At 45.3% G+C, this 22,821-nt stretch overlaps 2 protein-coding genes across 3 annotated transcripts in view; both read left to right on the top strand.

The window, feature by feature from the left end:
* Nucleotides 1-13,588, top strand: part of LOC119457638 (methionine synthase) — a 55,865-nt gene extending 42,277 nt beyond the window's left edge. The window contains exons 26-33 of the mRNA XM_037719269.2: nucleotides 1,827-1,902; nucleotides 3,487-3,642; nucleotides 6,221-6,414; nucleotides 7,443-7,573; nucleotides 8,289-8,355; nucleotides 9,179-9,280; nucleotides 11,176-11,379; nucleotides 12,685-13,588. Of these exons, the coding sequence (XP_037575197.2) occupies nucleotides 1,827-1,902; nucleotides 3,487-3,642; nucleotides 6,221-6,414; nucleotides 7,443-7,573; nucleotides 8,289-8,355; nucleotides 9,179-9,280; nucleotides 11,176-11,379; nucleotides 12,685-12,765 (1,011 nt within the window). The 3' untranslated portion in view covers nucleotides 12,766-13,588. The remainder of the gene's footprint in view (nucleotides 1-1,826; nucleotides 1,903-3,486; nucleotides 3,643-6,220; nucleotides 6,415-7,442; nucleotides 7,574-8,288; nucleotides 8,356-9,178; nucleotides 9,281-11,175; nucleotides 11,380-12,684) is intronic.
* A 1,536-nt stretch (nucleotides 13,589-15,124) lies between these two features.
* The window catches only part of LOC119457642 (uncharacterized), a 30,180-nt gene continuing 22,483 nt past the window's right edge, over nucleotides 15,125-22,821 (top strand). The window contains exons 1-5 of one of the 2 annotated variants that reach the window (XM_049670292.1): nucleotides 15,125-16,313; nucleotides 17,304-17,342; nucleotides 17,514-17,538; nucleotides 19,294-19,439; nucleotides 21,974-22,076. In XM_049670292.1, coding sequence (XP_049526249.1) covers nucleotides 16,223-16,313; nucleotides 17,304-17,342; nucleotides 17,514-17,538; nucleotides 19,294-19,439; nucleotides 21,974-22,076 — 404 coding nt within the window. In that variant the 5' untranslated portion in view covers nucleotides 15,125-16,222. The remainder of the gene's footprint in view (nucleotides 16,314-17,303; nucleotides 17,343-17,513; nucleotides 17,539-19,293; nucleotides 19,440-21,973; nucleotides 22,077-22,821) is intronic. The other variant, XM_037719275.2, reaches the window with a different exon arrangement.

Genomic DNA, 22,821 nt, shown 5'->3' on the forward strand with positions numbered 1-22,821 from the left:
CGGCCGCACTGTGAGCAGCAGCCGACGGAGCAGATCGCACCCCTCTCCCTCTCCGTTGCCTCGCCCCCGCACCTCGCGTAGGAAAGACTGCACGCTTCAGACCTGCCTTCCTCCCTCGCGTGCCCTACATTGAGCGGCAATTGCCGGCTCACCCTAGTACGCTTTCATTCGCACACACAGCGTACGGCGCGCGGCGACGATTTTATCACCGTTGGACTTTATACGGAACCTCACGGCGACGGCGACGCCGATGGCAGAAATGCGCTCAGAGTGTCCATATAATTGCTGTCGCAATAAAACAAATTAATCAGTTTGACGGTCCTCCTACCTTGGTAACTCGAGGGGTGACACGATGTAGTGCCGTGCGCAGTGACACCACTCCGTTCTCAGCCTGCAACTCGCTACAGAAGACATTATGTTTCATCGAGGTCAACTAGAGGTTGAATCGCCTTCCATGTTTTTTTTAAGTATACTACCAAAGTTGGACGCTGAAATCGGCACTTCCATATAACTGGAGGAAGTAAGCATCTCGATCCTGACGTTCGTTTCGGTAAAAAACAATTTTCCTTGCATAAGCGCTAAGATGGAACTGTAACGTCGTGTTGGGGGTCGATGTGCCTTATGCTGAATGCTGGATTGTTACGCCGTATCTCGGTATTTTAAGCGCATTCCCACGAGTGCTTTGCGTCGTCTGTCACGACAGAACGGTGTGCCGATCCACTTAGTGCCTAATTTTCTCGAACGCTCACAGCAAGAACAGGACTAAACCGCTTCCATACATACTTCCGCATGCATCCAACTTTGTATCACGGATGAATATTTTTACGTAATCGTTTGCGAGTTATATTTGAAGAAGATCGAAGGCGATGAGCGTTGTATTGCGCAAGGGGTTGATCACGAGGGCTGTTCATGTCTTGAGCTACGAGACGCACTCATTTCATGGACTAGCACTGCCTGTGTATCCCCCCCAGAGAAGGCACCTTTACTCTTTCCGAGACACATTAGTATCAGCGAGTAGCAATCATATGTGAAGAAAACAGACAATGAAGTTGTTCCGTCGATATTTTATCTCGTTCACTTGTGTGCTCGTTTAGATCCGTCCTATTCTTTGCTACGCACCGCTTGGCTAAGAAAGAGAGAGTAGTATGGTCATCACCCATGACGCCCACCTCTTCCACAAAAACGTTAATTAAAAAAAAAAGCTGGAGATTGCATAGTGGGAATTAAGTGTTACATTTCGTTTAAATGTCGAAATAATAAGGAAAAAGGGGGAAATGAATGTAGACGGAAATTTAACTAGCCGCAAGTGGAAGCCGAACCCACAACGCGGCAGCCGTGCTCCCGTCAACTTTGTTTGGGCAGTTTCTATACAGGGTGTGTCATTTTAGCTGCACCAATTTTTTTAATTGCCTGTGGCAGATAGCACAATTATAATCTTTGATCTAGGCTGCTCGATGAGACGGCCATTACTACCGCATGAAATGAGAACGCCGAATTGAAAAATTAATATAATTACGCTACTAAGCTTGAGATATGTCTCAAATGAGATATTTGAATTGTTTTTTTTTATGTTGCGTATTGTGCTGTGTTTTGTGTATGTTGTGTTTCTGTGACGTGCATTGTGCGAATCGTTTCATTTCTCAATCATCCTACCCGGAGTATAGCGTGCTAGACAGATCTCTCCAGGATTCGTTAAATAACACAGCCACTAACCTGTTGTCAGCTACCTGAGTGTTGCGTCTCTTCTCTTTAACATTTTGCCATCAAAGTTCCCCAGGTAATGAATATTCTTCAAGGATCCATTCTTCTTTTCTTCCTTCCCCCAGGAAAGAAAGTACGTCTCCCTGGAATACGCCAGGCAGAACAGACTTCGGCTGAACTGGAACACTGATTTCATCCCAAGTATGAATCAAAGCAGATCATTTGAAACGGCGATGACAGCGCTCTAAAAGGTCACCTGGGGCTTTGGGTGACGTCAACGCTGCAGTAGTTTATTTAGATGGTCTATGTCCACAGAAACTTGGAGGCTAACAAAGGAGCTCGAGAACAAGTTAAGGACCGCACAAAGAGCGATGGAACAAGAAATGTTAGGCCTAACGTTAAGAGACAGGAAGAGAGTGGTGTAGATCAGAGAGCAAACGGGGATAGCCGATATTCTAGTTGACATTAAGAGGAAACGAGAGAGGGGATCAGAGAGCAAACGGGGATAGCCGATATTCTAGTTGACATTAAGAGGAAAAAATGGAGCTGGGCAGGCTATGTAATGCGTAGGATGGATAACCGGTGGACCGTTAGGGTTACAGAATGGATACCAAGGGAAGGGAAGCGCAGTCGAGGATGGCAGAAAACTAGGCGGGGTGATGAAGTTAGGAAATTTGCAGGCGCAAGTTGGAATCAGCTAGCGCAAGACAGGGGTAATTGGAGATCTCAGGGAGAGGCCTTCGTCCTGCAGTGGACATAAATATAGGCTGATGATGATTTCTACAAAGGTTTCTTTTTCTTAATCCATTCCCCCTTTTTTTTGTGATCTCTGCAGATTATTTGTCGAGAGCCTGTAGATTAATGGACTTACACTTTTTGTCAACTGATATCTATATCTATAGGTCTTCCGTAAACAACCCGTTCGAAAGTACCACAATTGAGCTAATAAAATAGACGTGCTACAGACTTTCGCCTATAGAGAATTTGCAGATTGTGTACAAAGCAGAAAAAACCACAAAACAATAGGAGATAGGGAGAGAGAATGACATGGAAATCCAGAAAGTTAAAAAGAACAGAAGCTTCTGGTGCAGAAAGGACAAGTTCATATGAAAGTGAAGCTGACAACGTTAAGTCCATAGATACTCTAAATACTGTCTAAATTTGTTTTCGTAAGAAACCCAGACCACACAATCTGAACAGTCTTCCATGTAGTGGAGCGTCCTGTGTCGCGCACTCGTAACTTATTCTGCATTTTGGATTGATTTTCGCCAACCTCTGCATAGGCAAGTGGGGCGCTGGCTGACACTCTTAAGCCTACAGCATTACGTGCGGAGTAGACCCTCGTCCGCGCAAGTGAAGCGCATCGTCCTGCGACCACGAACAACACTTGTAAACGTCCTTAATTATTCAGTAACGTTGACATGGAGTTACAGCTCTGCTTGTACGATTGCCCGTGTGACATACGAACTTCAGTATAGCCCTCCTATCTTCTATTTCTCCCTCTCTCTCTCTCAGTAAACGCTGGTGCGCGTGCTTTCTTCGTTTCAATTTTATTAAGTAAGTTATCTTAAATCTGGACAACATAAAGATCTATAACATTATTGCTTTCAATTAAAATACCTGTGCCTGCATTATGTTTCTCTCAGTACTGATACCGCCTTGAAATCATGATGTAGCATGCTTAAGTGAATAAGCTGCCTCACGTCTCGACGAATCCTTTCTATACATGCAACATGGAGCAGCGGGATGCTTATTCACGGTGTTCTGGTGTTCCTGAATGCGCAGTAAAGCCACAGTTCTTGGGCACGAAGATTTTCCACGACGTCGACGTTGAAGAGCTGGTGCCTTACATAGACTGGAAACCGTTTTTCGATGTGTGGCAGCTGAAAGGAAAATACCCGAACCAGCGGTACCCGAAGATTTTTGAAGACGATGATGTGGGTGCGTATAGTTCGCTGCAAAACAGTACAATGAAAAAACATAGCGCTATTTATAAGTAGGTTATCTCACAAAGTCAAGTTTTCTCAAAACACTAGAAATTATAATGTCTTCTCAAAGCGCATAATTTATTTAGGAAACCTGCACTCTTTACAAAACCTTGGCCCGAATTCAGACTTCTTACGATAAAATTGCTCGTAAGAAAAAAAATTCCTTGCTGATCCGGATGCAAGATATAGTAATATCTAAGGCTGCCGGCCAATGGTAAAGAGCACTTACGAAAGAAAACCTTTTTGAATCTGGCGCCTGTTCTTTAGAAAGCTGGTACATTGCGTAATAGATGTACTCGGGGATCGCTGACTTCTAAGTCCGTTAGCACAACTTGCTTGTTATATTTGTCATACAGTCAATGACTAATTTTAGCTGCGATGAATATTTATTCCGTAATTTGCTACGTGTGATATGTGGTGTTCTGTGGCGCAAGGGCCAAGTATGGCCAAAGAGCGCCATGTATTTTCTGCGAATTTTGTACGTCTACGTTCTAGAGGTAAATTAAGTCAAAAGGGTCATTATTAAAAGGGACAACGAGGAAATCCGCGATGGCGCATTTTATGTTTTCTCATCATCGGGGATGTGCAAAAGTCCGCGACAGCGCTTCTCCACAAGTTTCCCCTCACCCAATCAAGGTGGCGGAGCTTGGACTACAAAATCGTGAATGAGGCATTATCGCGCGTGTTGTTGCCATTCGTGGCAACAACAAGTTTACTGGTGATGCGTTTTATTCTTCTAGCAAATTTCCGCCGTCGCCGTACTGTTTAGAACATATTGATGCAGATGTATGGTAAATTTTACCGACACTGATATGCACGGTGTTATACCATTCAACCACCATAGTTACTGAAACCAGACATTATCTTCTTGGCTAGACTATTCTTCAGATTTTCTTAAAATTGCAACGTGCAAACAAAAGTTACGGCACATTTCATTTACAGCGTATGCCTTTTACCTTAAATCTTCTCAGACTGCTAAGAATGGCAAAACAGTCTAGTACTCGAAATCTGAAAGCGACGTAATTTACTGGCGCCGCTCTTTACGGGCAGCCTAGAGGGGTCTGTGCGATGTGCCATTACAGACTCATCGCACGGCATGTTCAAGCTTTCAAGGATGCGGGAAATGTTTTCGCATCAGCCTGTGTCGCGTGCGCGTACAGTTGCTCCATGAAGCATATAGTTAGAACACCATCCAAGAAGTTGAAGCTCGACGCTTAAACCTGGATATCGCTGTCATCGCTGTGAGGGCTTCGGGCGAAACTGCCAGTGTGCTTCAGTGAGCTGAACACCAGCAATTTCGTTCTTATTCAACATTATTCAACCTTTCGGAGCGCGTCTATCTGCCTCAAAAAATAACTGATGTTTGAATCGTGGCGGCCATGATGTTGCACCTGCAGCTTGCAATCGCATCCAGCGCACCTGCAGAACGCAGGAGAATGTTCTTCGAGATTGGTTTCTGTTAAAGTCGAAACCAAATATAACGAACGCAGATAAGGGACAGTCTTCTCTATGCCAAACACGCAAAACTTGCTGCCCAATAGTCACGTAATCTTACTCCTTTACAAGGATATGAATATTAGATATACGAACTCGCGAAGTGCGCCGCCAGCGCATTAAAGCTGATTGCATTGCTGTCTCTTCAGTTCGCTTTTTGTTGCTTTTATTCTCCACTGGGGATGAAAACTCCGTATATAACGAACGCATCACAGAAGCTTCGTTTAAGCTTGCCTTAAACGAATTTTGGCGTATCAAATTACTCGATATATCGAACTATATTTCTAGCGCGTAAGCCTGTTCGTTATAACTGTGTTCGACTTACTTTAAGGAATTCGTCGTTTGGGGATGCAATGACGAGACCACCTGCGCAGGTACAGAGAACCCGGATATATCGAACCCATATATAACGAAAACTGTGTATAACGAACAGCAGTAAAATCCCTTTGAAAATGTCTGTATGAAATTTTTATTTTATATATCGAAATACCTATATAAAGAACTTTTTCTGTGATCCCCTTCAGATTCGATATATCCGGGTTCGACTGTAGTAGAAGAAGTTGGAGACAGGGCGCAGGCTCTTGGACCTTGGCGCAGGATCTCGGTCGGGACAATTCAGACGCGAGGCAAGAACCTGCTTACGGAATTTCGCGTATCCTTGGCCAGGATAGGCTTCGTGAGACATATAAAACACTATTTCACCTCTCGGCGTTCTGGGGATATGTAAACTTCCGAAGGTGCGCTTTCCCAATCTCCTTTTTACCAACATAAGGTGGCGGACGTCATTCTATAAGCGGAAACAAAGCAAGGAACGCACGATCTGGTGCCGCTGTTCTCGGCAGCGTCTCTTCGTTACTACATGTTCGCTGTCTGCAACACTAACCTTAGCTCAATGATGCCATGGGAACGAGGTCGGCCATCTTGTCTAGGGCAACTTAGTACTTCGGAAAAGCTAGCTTCCAGTAGTTCGTATATCCCTCATTGAGGTGAACACAGCACAAAAAATGGCCCTCCTCTCTCTCTTTTTTTTTCTTCAGGCGAAGAAGCGAAGAGGTTGTTCGATGAAGCGAATCAGATGCTTGCCGAAATCGTCGAGCGCAAGATGCTCCAAGTTCGTGGCGTTGTGGGTTTTTATTCAGCGAACGGTGTCGACGACGACATCGTTCTGTACGCAGACGACGGCTTTCCCAGGAGACAGAGCGTCGGCACTTTGTTTGGACTTCGACAGCAGGTGCACTTATTGACGGTCGCTTTGCGCTTTGCTGCTCGGTGAGCACGCTACCTCACATATAGCCAACAGTTTTAACATTTTTTTACAGATAATTCGCGCGTGCAGCTTCGTGCTGCACTCGGGGATGTGACAATTTTTCTCTTTCTCAAACCTTCCTCCATTTTTAGGGCTTTTGCAGAATTTGTTTATCAGTTTTACCCGAAATACCACCGCGAGTCTCGCGGGATTGGATGTTTTGCTTATTTCTCGCGATGCGGGAAAGTAGCATCGAGGTCGATAAAATTTTAGGGACAATGTATGCACAACTTAAACGCCAGGCGTCATTTTATGCATGTTGTTAACGTGACACCTGGCGCAGCAGCTACGTATATTTGTGGCTCCTGTCAATTGTACCTCGTTTTATGTAAACTTTAGGCCTGACGTAACATTATGTCTCACATTAGCATTGTTTAATGTATATTTGTCATGATTTATGGGAGAGTGTCGGTTACCTATAAAAGTGTGAGAATGTGCACCGTTATAAAATTTGCCTCGTTTAGAGTAAACCTGTGAATTCGGCCTGGACGAATTCGCAAAGGTATTTCTTCGTAAGTGCTCATAACGATTGACTTGCAGCCGGTGCTAGTAAGGTTTTCAGCTTGAAGATTGGCTGAAGGTTTCTCTTGCGAACAATTCTTTAGTGTAAGAAAGAGCGTTTTATGGTAATTCGGGCGCATGCGCATCTTCGCCTTTTACCAACTTTCTCGTATGTTTATTCGTGCAACCGCCGTGGTTGCTTAGTGGCTATGGTGTTGGGCTGCTAAGCACGAGGTCGCGGGATCGAATCCCGGCCAGGGTGGCCGCATTTCGATGGGGAAGCGAAATGCGAAAACACCCGTGTACTTAGATTCAGGTGCACGTTAAAGAACCCCAGGTGGTCCAAATTATTCCGGAGTCCCCCGCTATACAGCGTGCCTCATACATAATCAGATCGTGGTTTTGCACGTAAACTCCCATAATTTTTTATTTTTGGTTATTCGCGCGACCAGGCTGCGAAGGGCAAGCCTTCTCCGTTCTACTGCCTATCTGACTTTGTGGCGCCTCTGGAAAGCGACGTCCAAGACTACGTCGGTCTCTTCGCCGTGTCCGCAGGATTCGGATGTGAAGAAGCGTGCTCTAGGTATGCTTCAGCTGTGAGTGTGTGGCCGTATTCGCAATGCTTTTCGTTCACAAGTGCTATTTGCCATTGGTCAGTGGCCTCCGCTAATAACGTGTCCAGCCTGAGGATTGGCTAGATTTTTCTCTTGCGATGAATTCTATAGCGTAAGAGCTCTTCTGTGTATACCGGCCCTGGGCCAGCATTAACGATTTTTTTTTGTTCGTAAATGCTTTTTGTCATTATCCTGCCGCATTCGCTAATTATATGTCTGTCGTCGGAATTGGCTGGAATATGCTACAGTCGAACCCGGATATATTGAATCTGAAGGGAATCGAAAAAGTTTGATATACAGGTAATTCGATATATAAAATAAAAATTTTATAGAAAAATTTTCAATTTGATTTTACAGCTGTTTGTTATACACAATAATTCGTTTATGTGGGTTCGATGTATCCGGGTTCATCTGTATTACGAACAGCTTTAGCGCACTAACTTCTTTGTAAATACCAGCCCTGTTTTTGGAGCATCAACAATGAAACAGTGAGCGCAAGACAGCCACGACCGGCTCCTTTTAGCGACTGCTTTCGGATATGTACGTTCTGTGTCCTTGTTGTAGTAGATTTTTTTCTTGCCTTGAACATATCCGAGTTGCGTGCTTCGATAGAGTGGGAAATAACATAAGAAAAAAAAAAAACGCGTCATTCTCTAAGTTTTTACGTCTTCCGTCGTCTTGCAGTTTCCGAAAGAACCACGACGATTTCAAGGTCATAATGATAGAGGCCCTCGCTGACAGACTGGCAGAGGTAATTTTTTTTTATTACTGCGTAAACATTCATACTTTGCGTTTGCACCGGCTGCGTTGTCAGAAATGAAACACCACAGCGCAGTAATACAGTTGAACCTGCGGTGATCACGACCAGGCTTATGCTCTAAATATAGTTCGAGCCATCACGTAATTTCATATACCCGAACTCGCTTACAACGACCTTAAGCTAACTTTTCTGATGCGTTAGTTATAGATGCAGGCCTTCTTACCTTCAGTGAAGCAAACAAGCGAGATAAGAGTGGATTTGCTGATAACAAAACTCGCGCGTAGCAGGCAGTAATTTTGCCTTTGCCTCGGCTCTTTCTGAGCATCACCATGAATAGCGTTGCCGATGCGCCAGATGCTGCAGTTCGGGAATTAATATCTCGAAACTGGGGTCATCCTGAGAATTCGTTACAACTGGGTCCGCCTTGCGAACTCTACGGCTAGAATTTGTAAATTGCAATATGTGCCTTAATAAGGTAATTAGTTAAAAACTAAATTAGTGATTTATTGTCAATTAGTCGATTATGCATTCCAATTCCTTGTGCATGTCCGCCTCTTCGAGTGGACCAGCTCATGAACTAGAGTTGTGCTATCTGCCACAGGCAACGTTTAAAACTTTTTGAAAGTGTTCGCTGAAACATCCGGCATTATGTACGATATAGACGGACAGTCAGTTTCGCGCGTTCGATATAGATAATATTTCGTTTTATGTTCGGGATCGATATATATATATATATATATATATATATATATATATATATATACATACATGCGGCTTCGACTGCATAGCTCAGCGCGTGAATCTTCCGTTGCAGGCGTTCGCTGAAATGTTACACGTCGAAGTGAGGAAGGTTCACTGGGGCTACTCACCGCAAGAAACACTGGAACGAGCGGAGCTGCATTCAGCCAGGTACAAGGCAAGTGCGCTTGCTGGCCACGTCACTATCGCCCGACTGCTTCGACGTGTCGTGTGCACGCCCCATCAACGTCAAAGCATCCGAGCAGGGTGGTCGGGACGGTTTTGATGGCTCATATTCAAGTTTATGCCCGAGTGTCATTTTTCAGTGGTCAACGCTGCCGCTGTGTAGCAGAATGATTCTTGGCTGATGTTAACGTTAATACAAGTTAACGTTAATGCAAGGTAAAAGCGGCCGCGTAGTTATACATTAGAGATTCCTGCACTCCAAATTAGGCGCGTTATCTGTACCCATGCAGTACATAAATTTTTTAAAGATAAATATCTCGGTTTTTAAAAAGAATTAAATCCAGGTTCTCTTGTGATCTTTTGTCAGCTTTTCGGCAATGGTGCCGGTGTAGAGATTTAAATTAAAAAGAAAGAAAAAAAACTAAGAAAACAAAAGAGATGGTGTTTCATTTCTCGCCGTCTGAATTATATTCCCCTTGTGCCCTTTTAATGCGGTGTTATTTGTTTGCCCGTTCTTGCTGTAATCGGAAGGAAGTTTCTCTTCTAATTGGTAGAAAGGACTTAGAACTTCCCGTAAAATTTCGATTGGTTACTTGCACTTGTTTCAATAACATTTGATCTTTTTTTTTAGATTTAGTGCTGAGGTACGAGCTTTGTTAACTTTGTGCTTGAGTTTTCTTTTGTTTACCAATTCATGACATTTTTTTAAATGTCACAGTGCGTGCGTCATTACACACGTCACGTCGCAGCCATCTGGCTGACTAAAGGTGTGACCTAGTGCGTGCGTTATTGGCCACCACGTGACGGCGCAGCCAATAGGGAGGAAGGGGCGCCAAGTCGTTAGTTTAAACATGAGCGCGATCATGAGGTTCCGAGGTCTACAAACGGTATAATGATTTCGCATTCTGACACGTAAGCAGTCTTAGGTGTCTCTGCCAAATTTGAAAAAAATAAGCTTACCAATTTGTTTAAATATTTATATATAAGAAAATTCAGGTTTTAAATAACGATCTTTCTCATAAAATTATTTTGCGTTTAACTTGCATTTCTGTTGGGAACTCGGAGCTGGCTTGCAGCTAAAGCTTCGTCTTGAGTGCGACAAATTTCATTCGAATTCTTTCGAACGCTTGTCGAATGAGAGCCTGTGCGTTCTACATGTATTTGAATAGACGAAGTCTGAGTGGGCCTCGCTGTGTTCTTGGCCGATCCATGGCCGGTATTTTGTAGCGATGCCTTTAATGTCACAATGCCTTTTCGAGCTTATCGCGCTTTGTCAGCGGGCGGAGCGACGGTCCGCTCGCATTATCAACGGGATCAGCCGGCCGTGAGCGGTGGATGATAAGACTAAAGTAGAATAAGTCATAATGCCTTGCTACAAAATCGCGGCCCATCAGAGTGGCTAGGTGCCACTTTTCCAAAGAGCTATAACGACGACGACGAGGAAGACGACGACGACGACGACAACAACAACAACAACAACAACAACAACAACAACAACAACAACAACAACAACAACAACAACAACAACAACAACAACAACAACAACAACAACAACAACAACAACAACAACAACAACAACAACAACAACCAGAAGCGTGTTTCTGGTTTTAACTTGGAATTATCCACTCATTTCTTTCGTATGAAATGTCTTCGCCGCAGAACATCAAACAACAACTGGAGCAACAACAAAACTACAACGAATAACAACAACAGCAACAACAAAAAACTAACAGTAACCAGAACAAAGGGCTTATTTGACGTTTGTTGCAAATCATTTAAATTAGGACAATGTCGTTCCCTCCGTGATTGTTGGTTCGAGACGTGGCGGTCAGGACGAGGCGATATGTTTCCGGCGTCCGCGTGAAGAATGGCCACTCCGATTCGCAGGGCATCCGGCCGGCGCCCGGCTACCCTTGCCAACCGGACCACTCGGAAAAGCTGACGCTGTGGCGCCTGATGAACGTCCGGGAGGCCGTGGGCATCGAGCTCACCGACACGCTGGCCATGCGTCCCGCCGCGTCCGTCTGCGGTATCTACCTGGCACACCCGCAGGCCGTTTACTTCGCTGTCGGTCGCGTCACGAGCGAGCAGGTAAGTGTGCAACGGACGCGCGTTTGCGAAAGAACAGCATGCGGTACGACGAAGAGAAAGTCTCAACCCCGTACGCTAGAGAACGCTCCTCACTTGGCCCTCCATGCCTCGACTCGAGAAAATACAGAGTTGTATCGTGTCCGGTATTCCGGTAAACGCAGGCGGACTGGGCGTTTTGCCGGAGGGGCGGAGGCGTAAACGTGAGCGGCCTGCACGGTGCAGGCACCTGGGGGCGCAGAGCTCAGTCAGACAAACACAACTAATATTGCAGTAACCAAGGTGTATTTCACTTTGCTCCTGGTGTAAATTTTCGGCAGCGATATGATCACTTCCTCTGTCGGTGCATGGACAATCTTCTCGTTGGTATATGTGCCATATGTATTTAGGAATAAACATCAGCATCAGCACAGTGGTAGCGAGGGCGACATATGGGAGAGAATAATCTAAATCAAAGGTCAGACTAGCCATGCGACTGGTCTCCCGGTCCAGATCATTAGAGTGAGACACGAAAAAATTTCACAGACGATTATGATAATCTCTAATGCAAATTTTGGGCGGAGCTGTATAGGTGTTTTGAATTCGCGATATATTGTGGCAAATAATTTGATTCTAAACGACAGGATTCTCTTGGTGGCGGCACTGAGCCTCTGCTCGGGCAGCTCGTTTAGCAGCAGCGGCAGACGAAGCATTTCCGCCTATTGCGTCATTCATTGTTCAGAGAGAAAGCGGGGACACGGGAACGCGTGGCTCTCGCGGAGTGCATTCTCTAGCGTCAGTGGCGCAGGCGCTGGCGAAGTAGCGCATGCGCAATGGGTCCGCAGTCCACGCCAGCGCTTTGTTTCCGCGCTCGCCGCATGCCTGGTCGCCGCCGGCACTCCGCTTTCCTCCTCACCCTTTCACTATATCCTCCTCCGCTTTCCTCTTGGCGCTCGCTACGTTCTCGCCGTCTTTCACCCGTACTCCGCTCTTTCATCCTTCGCTGTGCTCGTTCGCTCGGTTACACCGACGCCGACGCTCGCCGCAGGAACGGGCGCCTAAGAGCTGCGCTCTAAAAGCAAAATGCGAACATTATTTACAGATGGCAAGAATAATACAAAAGTGACAAGTCTACAATTTTTAAACACAACGTTCAAACACACGCATTCATTGAAAGAAAGTGCTTTCTGGACAAACAGGTACGCGAAAAGAACGAAATGTACAGGACTTGTTCCCGCGTAAGTCGCAAGCTGTGATTTTATTGAATTAAGGATTCGGTAGTCTTTGTAAAAATTTTCATGGCATCATTCTTTCGTTTTTTTTTTTCAGGTTGAAGACTACGCCAGAAGAAAAGGCACTACGTTCGAAGAAATACGAAAGTGGTTGGGCCCCATACTGGACACAGATTGAGGCGTGAATTACACCGCTGGATTATAGAATCAACGGCTCTTTACGCAGCCGAGTCGTCCGTCGGCTAGAAGTCACGTGTGCGCCAAACTTCGAACAATTGTCGACGACTATTCATCCTTACACTGATTTCTTTCATTTTTCCCTCACTCACTCAGTATAACTTATAGATAGTTATAGCTCACCGGGTTTACGGCCAACGGGCGAGCGGAGACGCCACTGCGCATCTGCGATACACTTAGCGGCCAGCGTGCTTACGGAACGGGCCGCTCGCTCCGCTATCGCTCTGCTAGTTCCCTTTCCCCAGCGGAGCGCGCGCAGCGGACCAGCGTTCTTGCGAAAGAAGCATGGTGACCACCCGCACGCACAGCGGTATGTCGCCGGCGTCGTCTTCAAACGCGGCGTTGGAGCGCCTGCAGAATAAAAATCCTCGGAGGCGTTTCACCACTGAAGAGGACCTCTGTTTACTGCGAGAAGTTTCAGCAACGAGGCCGTTTGGCGACGGTTTGAAGTGGATGACCGTGATCGAGAACCTGAAGCGAGAGTTTGGCCGCGAGGGGACGCAAACTCCAACTTTGTTCGACAGGTGGCGCAGCAAAGCGCTCAGCTCTAAACTCAGCTCAACTGAGCGAGGGATCGCTGAGCTAAAACTTTTATTGTGGGGAGCTTCGCTGCCGTTTCCGGTCGCCCGCTCGTTCCGCTGACCCAAAACCCGCTGAGCTCTGCTTGCTCGCTCGCTCGCTCACTCACTCACTCACTCACTCACTCACTCACTCACTCACTCACTCACTCACTCACTCACTCACTCACTCACTCACTCACTCACTCACTCACTCACTCACTCACTCACTCACTCACTCACTTCACTCACTTCACTCACTTCACTCACTCACTCACTCACTTCACTCACTCACTCACTCACTCACTCACTTCACTCACTCACTCACTTCACTCACTCACTCCACTCACTTCACTCGTTTCATTTCACTCGCTCACTTCACTCACTTCACTCACTCACTCCACTCACTTCACTCGTTTCATTTCACTCGCTCACTCAAATTAAGCTTTCACCCAGTCCGTGCGTCACTTAAGCAGGTAGTCGTTTTTTAGCCACCAAATAAAGGCAACAGACGTGGAAGAACAAGAAATAAAGGTTATCTGTTCCCATTTCTAAGCACAGACGTTGCACTTACTAATCGTTATCGCTTACTGCAGCGTCGCACCAACTTCACGCTGAGCAGCGAAGGCTACGGGTCGCGTCAATCAGTTATGGACGAGAAGCGGGTGCGTGCATGGTCCATCGTCATCATCATCATCATCATCATTATCAGCAGCAGCAGCCTATTTTGTATGCCTACTGCAGGACGAAGGGCTCCAATTACCCCTGTCTTGCGCTAGCTGATTATCGGTCCATGATTTGCGTGGTCCATGGTCCGCCGCAAATCTTCCCACTTCGTGACGCTGGTTGGATGGATCCCAGTAGGATTAGTGGAACACAAAATGTCACAGTCGGACTTGGTTGAAGATGCGCGCCGCTTCTAGTCGTACCTGGTTTACTGACGTGACCCTTGAACTTTTGCTGCTGTGCGCGGTGAAGGTGGTGCAAAGTATGGCCTGTACCTTCCGTCCACAAGGCTTGTATCCGCTACCTAAACTCCACTGTCTATCCCGCCTGCAATGCGATAGCGCCACTTTCGATGAAGAAGCTTCATTGGCCACCACTCCGCCGTAGGGTAGGCCGTTCACCCTCTTACCTACGTTTTATTGGCCAATCACTTATATAGTGGGCGAGTGCCATTATTTGAAAAATAAAAATAATGAAAAAATAAACGTGCTCTTTAAGCTGAATTTGACCTTCGCTTGCTGCCGCCGCCGCGCTTGCTCATGCCAGCGTTTTGGCAGCCGTTGTGTGAGGTTGTCGAGGGTGATCTATTCATGTTTGCTTGTGCACACTGACACCATGCTTGTTAATTCAGTTAGTAAGCGAATGTGTCCAAGTTTATACAGCCGATAAAACTACTATCCTTACTTCGTATAGCTCTCTACTAATTTGCTATCGCAATTGATGCTTCGCCTTTCGGGCGAAACTGCGACTTTTTTTCTTCTTCTGCTCACGTAAATTGCTATCGCAATTGATGCTTCGCCTTTCGGGCGAAACTGCTACTTTTTTTGCTTCTCCTGCTCACGTAATGTTTACTGTAATACTTAGGTATGTGAACATTCATGTATGTAACAGGAGACGTATAAATTCACATTTACAAGATACTTATTTCATTTCGTATTATCTAAAAAAACTTATAATAACAGATAATCACCACCCGATTCGTGGCCGATCCACCAGAGTGGGTTGCGCCAAGAACAAGATGACAAACAGTGAGGAGAAGGTCGTAGTGGGCATTTTTTCGACACCATTAAATTGGTCTTGCTCTCTTCGACTACTCGACTTTATGCCAATATTTCAGGCAGAGTTATTGGCGATCATCCTAGCTCTACGAAAACTTCTGACATCTATTTATTCAGCCGTAATCTTAAGCGACTCCATGTCTGTTTGCTCCGCTTTATCAGTGCCCAATTCAAATATCATTCTCCGACAATTTCATTGATCCATACCCCAACATTTACGCCTCATCCATCTGGCATGGGTGCCAAGGCACGTAGGGCTCACTTTAAACGAGTCAACAGACGCACTAGCAGCGGCATCTCTTAAAGGCCCGGTACTGAGAATCCTAAGACCTTCGGCATACGTCACTTCTGCAAGATTTCAAAAATTTTCCGTCCAAGTACAACATGCCAAATCATGTGTATTAAATAACGCCGATTTCCAGCACCTTAGATTTCCTTGGCACAGCAGGTGCTGTTCAACAAGAAAGTTTGAAGTTTCATTTACGCGAATATACGTTGCCGAATACCAAGGCTTAATTTCTATTCCCATAGGTCTGGTTCGGCACCTTCCACTCAATGTTTTTACTGCAATGAACCCGAAACTATGGATTATTTCTTTATAGAGTGTCGTAGGTTCACCATGCATAGAAAACGACTTCTAGAAGGTCCCCTCCGCCAACTTGGATTAGCCATTACGCTACCTATCATTCTGTCTCTGGGGGCGTTGTCACTAGGACACTGCAATGGCAACGTATGTGATGCCATATTTAATTTTATATTGAAACAAGGAGACTGCCATGCTAATCTCACCGTTTTACTTTCCGCAACAAGAAACCAAAAATAGTAACTTCAAATTTTAAGATACTATAGCATGAAAATTAATATTAACGATTAGAATTCATTTAACATCTCATTCTTAAGTAAGAAAATTCTATTTACGTATTCATCCTTTTTCTACCCACTGCCGCCCGATTCATGGCCAATCCCCCGTAGTGGGTTGTGCTATATCTACAGGCACCAAACCAACTAACCAAAGTGTAGAGCCCCGGGTAGTGAAGGAGGAAGCAGAAGAAGAAAAATGGCCGACGAAGAGCAGCAGCTCGATCAGGCTGTCGACAAGCGGAAAAAGAAGATCCACTTCGCCGTCGAACCATCCACGGGAGACCCTGGTAACCCTTTTCCTTCCCCCCTTTTCCACGAAGGAATGTCGTCAGACGCGCCAGTGTGATATCCGCGGCTCCAGTCTCAATGACGCTCTAGCATTCCTGCTTGGTTTGAAGCCGTAAGATTCAGGGTTTCTAGTTTTGGAAAGTGAAAAATAATTTACACCCTTATTCACTTTTAAGGGTGTATATTGTAAGCGTGACTATAACTCCCACCCTTACACCCCAAAAGGGCGTAAGGTTGTGTGTTACAAACACATTTACGCCATTATTCACTCTTAAGGGTGTAATTTATGTTGCAGCCTACAGTCCTGACAGCCCAACAGTGTTGCAGACTGTACTCTGTAACTAAGTGCCTGTGCCGCGTAGCAATCGTGACGTTATGATTGGTTAGTACAACACATCGAGTTATTCCACACAACAGACAACAGCACTGACGATTTGGAGTCTTGATTACTGTTTACTCGTCATTACTTTGTTGCTCATGCCTGGGACGCCAAGTGTCTCCAAGTTTCAGAAGCCTTAATACAAGGTAGATTTCTCTCTAGCCTTACCAAAAATACGCACGTGGGGTCGTTAGCCAGGGCCTTTGAAGCAAAAAAAATCTTCTTCATTGCTGGTATCGTTTATGTACGTCTATCAATTCAACACTGATAATTGCAATGCCAGGTAATTACGTTTAATGTGATCTATGATTATCGGTGAAACCGCTCGTATATCAGTGGTTCTTTATTTTTTAGTCCTGATAATGACGACAGCGAAGTCTGCGCAAGTTCTACATTCTCAGTTAGCTTTTTAGAGTGTAGCCTATATTTGCAGATAACGAAACTCGTAACTTTTCTGTGGTGTTCTGAGCGCGACCGGTGTAACAATGTTCGATCCGAATAGCTACGAACAAGCTTTCAACACTTTGGCAGCATGCACAATTCACTGCGCCGTGAACATCTTCAGTGGCTGTATACAGACAACTCACACTGCTGCTATGTTTACATGCAGAAGCAAGGGTAGCAGACGGCGCACCAGCGCTTGACGGAGGTACGTGTACTTTCTTGCAGTGTCTGTAAAGAATACGGTGTTGGTGGAAAGACTCGGATAATCAAAGGCCTTAGAAGTGAGCATGCTTTTAACGTCGATTTCAATTTTGTTGAAAACTTCCTCTTGATTGTGTATCGTAATCTGCACACTTTACGCGTCACTCGTTCGCAGACCTCCGAAGCGTTGGTCGCCTCGTGTAAGTTGATGTGCTCCCAACACTCGATTTCTTACCGCGCTGCGTTTTTGCATTGATGCATCAAAAGTAGTATAAATGGTGTAATTACTCGTATATAATATGTATATCACCGCACTATGTTTTGAACATTCTCGTTATAGCGAAGTTGAGGTCACCATCCGTTGTTGGTATACTGACATATGAGCGGAAGGCCACTTGAGGCAATGACGTGATCTCCTCGTAATTGGAATAGAATCGACTGCATTCGCGCCCTTTGTTTGTGTGTCCTCTTGATCGCGTTTTTTGTTCGAAAACGAAATTAAATATTTGTAATTCATTGAGCTTAAAGCGCATGCGTCTACAACGCCCAGCAAGTTATGCTATAGTGAATGATGTCGTAAACGAAGCGTTACCTAAACTTGATCGAAGGTTAAAGTGTGCGACTTTGTTTTCACGCTGAATTTACGCGGAGCGTTTCTGCGAGAGAAAGTCGACCACACAAGAGCGGTAATACTTGGAAAGACCGGAGCAAAAAGGATTATGTTAAACAGCTGTTGCCCCGACGACTTAAGTAGTTTTTGTCGGAACGTTAAAGCACTAAATAAGTAAAGGCGTCTCCTTAAAGACATGCAGCGGCCGTCAGGCTTCATTAAAAATTGATACGTATAATACTGTTTTGGTACCCTTTTTACTCATATAGATTTTTTTCTACACCAACGTGTGTGTATTCGTGCTATTTGAAAATAAAATTTATATGGAAGTTAGCGCTTGCCCGTGTTTATCCTGTCATGCCTTCTTTTTCCTTCCCCCTTGAAGTTTACTAGACATATATAGCGGCATATATAAGCACCAAAACAGAATGCTTTGGAAGGAAGACGTTTTAAGCTAGCACATTCAGGCTCCCTCCCACCTAACAAGAAATCTCTAGCACTCTCTGCAGGAGAACCAAGAATGAACTTAAGGCTTGCTCGGGTTCAGCGTGATGGCAACTGCGCATTTAAAAGTTTCATGTCATGTTTGCAATTTTATTTAATCTGCTGTAATATTGCGAACATTTTGTATGCATGGACTGGTTCTGAGGAACAGGGAAGCAGGCCAGCCGTCTGTAGTCGACTGCATACGGCCCCGTGACGGCTCAATCAAAGCGCTTTTAGACGGAGGGACCATTTCCCTCCCTTTCACTGTCTGCTCACTGCTTCCACTTTTTCAGGGCCGCCACAGCGACGCTGTGGTGACACCAAGGGCATGAAAGTTTCTGTCTCAATGTGCGCAAGTCAGACGGACTCAGTGCTAGCTAGATAAGATACGTAGATAGATAGATGGACCAATCGATATCTAGATGGATAGATAGATAGATATGCGCAAGTCAAAAGGACTCAGTGCTAGATCAGATAGGTAGATAGAGAGATAATAATAGATAGATAGATAGATAGATAGATAGATAAAAATAAATAGATGAACGATTGATTTATTGATTGATTCGATCAATTGATTGGGTTTAACGTTCCGAAGCTACACAGGCGCTTGAGAGACACCGCGTTGTTAGTGTCCTGACTACTTTTGGACATCACGCGTATGCCGTGTACCCATGGCTTGGTAAACAGGGCCGTTTTTGTTACCGCCCGCGGCTACTGCCAATGCGGTCACCGTTGGTAGTAATCGAACCCGGGACCTCACGCTCAGCCATGTAACACACCATAGACACCAAGTCATTGCAGCGAGTTCAATGTTAAGTTTGTTCAACTTATCGTGCGTGCGTACTCTACACCATCCCAGTGTCGTACCTCCCCACCTGAGACACAGACATGAGGAAGGCGGTGCCCAGCAGCCCCGGCTCTTCGGCAAGTACCGGCTGTCGCTGTGCCTCGTGCCACTCGGCTTCCTCGGCATCATCGGAGTAGCCTACTTGATGGCTATACCAGGTCAGTGTAGACGGAACGGGGTCCAGTCATCAGGACCAGCCCCGGGTTTGTGCACTCCCGCTAACATCACAGTGAAACGTTTCGCACACTTAAGGGTGCCGGTTCGTCCCATTAATAACAGTGTCGCCACAGTTTTTCGAAGCGGGTCGTTAAATCGAAACGAAAAAGTCGCTAAATTTCCGCTAAATTGTGCTGTAATCTCGCTGATGATGTCGCTAAAACTTGCGATGAAATTCTGATTAACGGGGCGTTCTTGAAACACTATGATGTACGCTTTGGCGTGGCGTAAAGCATTTACCGAAACGTCTCACGTTTCCCTAGGGTCCATGCGAGTCATTAATAACCTGTGAACTTACGAGAAGTGTGTAGTGGGAAATTACTTAACTATTACACTTACGTCACAACGGACGACGACATCCGAAATTCGCTGTTTACCCTCAGATCGAGTGGTTCTAAATGCAGCACAATTCAAAAGAACACGAACAATATGATTTTCTTAACACGAAAGGTATGTGGTCCGCATTGTTTCAGAGAATGTTCTAGTTCTCGACGCTCCTGAAAGGTTAGCAAAATTCGGCAAGACGCACAAGGTCGCGTGTTACCTGGGCGATTACAATTACGTGACCTTTATGCAGGCCAAGTGCTATGCTCCAGCTCCTTGATTTACCTGAAGGCCATTCGCAATACTGATTCGTCCTGAAACCCATGCGATATACGGCTCGCATGGAAGAGCCCAACCACTCCCATGTTTACGCCTTTCTACATTCTATCTGTCTCATTATCCACCTGTCGCGTTCTAAATCTCACAATAAAATTTGTAAATCTTCATCACTCCAATTCGTATGCAGTGAAAGCGCAAAAGTAGGTGAGTTAGGATCCCTTCAAATCGATTTCGTAAGAGAAATAAATAAACAAACATGCATTTTGTGAGCGCACTATGAATCCTAGCTGTTAGGAAACCATTACTTCATCGTGGTCGCAGAGTCTACGCGACACTTACATTTAGCTTTTGAATAATAAAACGCGCCCCTAGGAGGTTATTTTCGAAGCAAAATTTGCAATTGCAGTGTCGCTAAACGGCGGCTAGTTGTTCTGTCACGTTGCTAAAAAAAGCCCCGGCCGCTAAATTGAAAAAAAAAATTAACCTCAGTTTAAAATTAAGTTAATTTATAATTTTAGTTTAAAGAACAGACAGGAAAGTCGCTAAATCTAGTGACACTATCGCTAAAATGGCAACACTGATGACTAACACCTTTACGCCTTAAGGGGTGAAAAAGAATTGTTGACGGGGACAATTAAAGTTTTTGTTTGTTGGCGGCATTTTGTAGCAAGTAAGCGTGATGACACGAAAATACGACCCAGAAACTGAATGAAATGAACCCTAAATAGTTACCGCTGTCAAACCCTTGTGTGAGATATTATATTAGTATGCACATATATTATTATTGTACGCGCCAATCCAAGTGGTTAAAATTAAGACACATTTGTTTTCAACTACGGCTTCTCTAATCGGAGATATAGGCTGCATGCACTCGACGTCGTCTACAATAACTTTTTTTAGGGCCTAAAGGTTATATAAGGGTGTTAGCTATGAGACAAACCAGGACAAAATTTTTACTGCTGATGAGTGCGTTTATTGGCTCATTTTGCAGGAGAGAGAGCCCATAGATACTCCAAGTTAGGCAGTGGATAGTATTTTATCCATAAGCCAGGTGATTTCTCAGTGAAAACAGACCTATCAAAATGGCGCAATTTTGTCCCATTGCGTGGATTCTTGGAGAGGCAGAAGTTACTTCCACGACATATAGCAGTGCGGTGTAATTATTGAACCTAGCTTCACTGCTTAACTGCGTAGTTAGTATTTACTTGATGCTGCATGTCCCATTTGCAGAATCGAAGCCGAGAATTGATGAAGTCGGTGCCAATTTAGCAGAAATCCTGTGCTTTGCACGAGTTTCGTGAACTGCACCCTCAAACTCAGTGGCGAAATGCATCGATATTTCAATTAACGGTTATGAGCACTTTTTTTTCCCGCAGTGCTCGTGAATGTTAAGTGCAACTTTGATGTGGTTCGTGGCGTTGTCTATACGGTGCAAGCTTGTTATTTCAAACGTTTGATCTCGCAGACGAGTCGACTACGCTCACCAGTTTTCCTTTAAAATATGAATACACACAGCTGCGCGGCTGTGACGAACATCGGTGTCCTACTGGAATATGGAATATCTGAATATGTAAAAGTACTCAAAAGGCAGAGAGTGGTACAATATGGAGGGATGTTTGTTGTATCCATCAGCATGCGCGTCCTGATGTCGTGTTCCTAAGTTTGTCGCAGTTTGGTACGGTATATCAACGCCGAAGAAAAGGCAAAGTCTCCCGCTTGCAATTTGTTTCCACATTGCTTCTAATCAGTGATAGGCTGACAACGCATACCTTTAGTTTCAAAGCAATCACGCTATTAAAGTAATATTTAGCTTTAGACCAAACTTTAGCTTTTAGTTCAATTCATAATGACCATTTTGGTTCCTTTCTGGCAGAGTCGCGCACGCCAAGCGGAACACAGAACTCGACAGCGTTGGCGGCATCCACGAGTGCTGCGCCGTCTGCTGTCATCCCAGGCAGACCTTTCCCGCGTTACAGGTAAAACATCTTGCGAACGAGTGACGCCCACCTTGTTGGGTTCAGTGTAAAAGCCCGCATTCGCAAATCGTCTACTACAAAGCCGACCACCATTGTCCGTCACCACGGTTTTTGGTTATCACGCCGATCGCTATCTTTTGTGGGTAGCGGGCGCCCAGACGCCAGACGATGAGGGAACGCACCTTTAAAGAGACGTTTTGTGTATGCAGCAGACAGCTTTAGTTTCACGTACGCAGAAGCACTACGTACGTATAGATCTTGCGGGATTCAAAATGCGCATGCGCAGAGCGTAGATAGCCCATCGCGTCTCACGCACTTACGTGAAATCTGCGCCATTGCGTTGCGTCCTGACGTACGGGCTCTGCGAGCTACCAGGCAAATAACGCATCCCAACCATGGACGCACAATTCGCGAGGTGCGAGAATCAAGCGTTAATCGGCTCCGATTCCGGCTGTCAGCACTCACAATACAGCACTCACAATTCAACGCGAGAGCTTGAATAAAGAAGAATATCGCAGTACAGGTTAAAAAAAGAGCCGTTTTCCACACGCCGTTCTCGTTCGAGTCTCTGTCCTCGTCTCGCGTCCGTGTTAACTGCTCGAGCAGCTCGAGTCCCTCGTGCAGTGTTTTGCATAAGTGACCGCCTCCATGCGTTTGTTCAGGAACTGGCTCTTCCCCGTAACTAACGCGCGCCTGTCCTCCTGCGCCAAAATTATTCAGACCAGTCTCCATTTGCATCAATGTT

The sequence above is a fragment of the Dermacentor silvarum genome, chromosome 7 (genome assembly GCF_013339745.2).
Source record: "Dermacentor silvarum isolate Dsil-2018 chromosome 7, BIME_Dsil_1.4, whole genome shotgun sequence".
NCBI lineage: Eukaryota > Metazoa > Arthropoda > Arachnida > Ixodida > Ixodidae > Dermacentor > Dermacentor silvarum.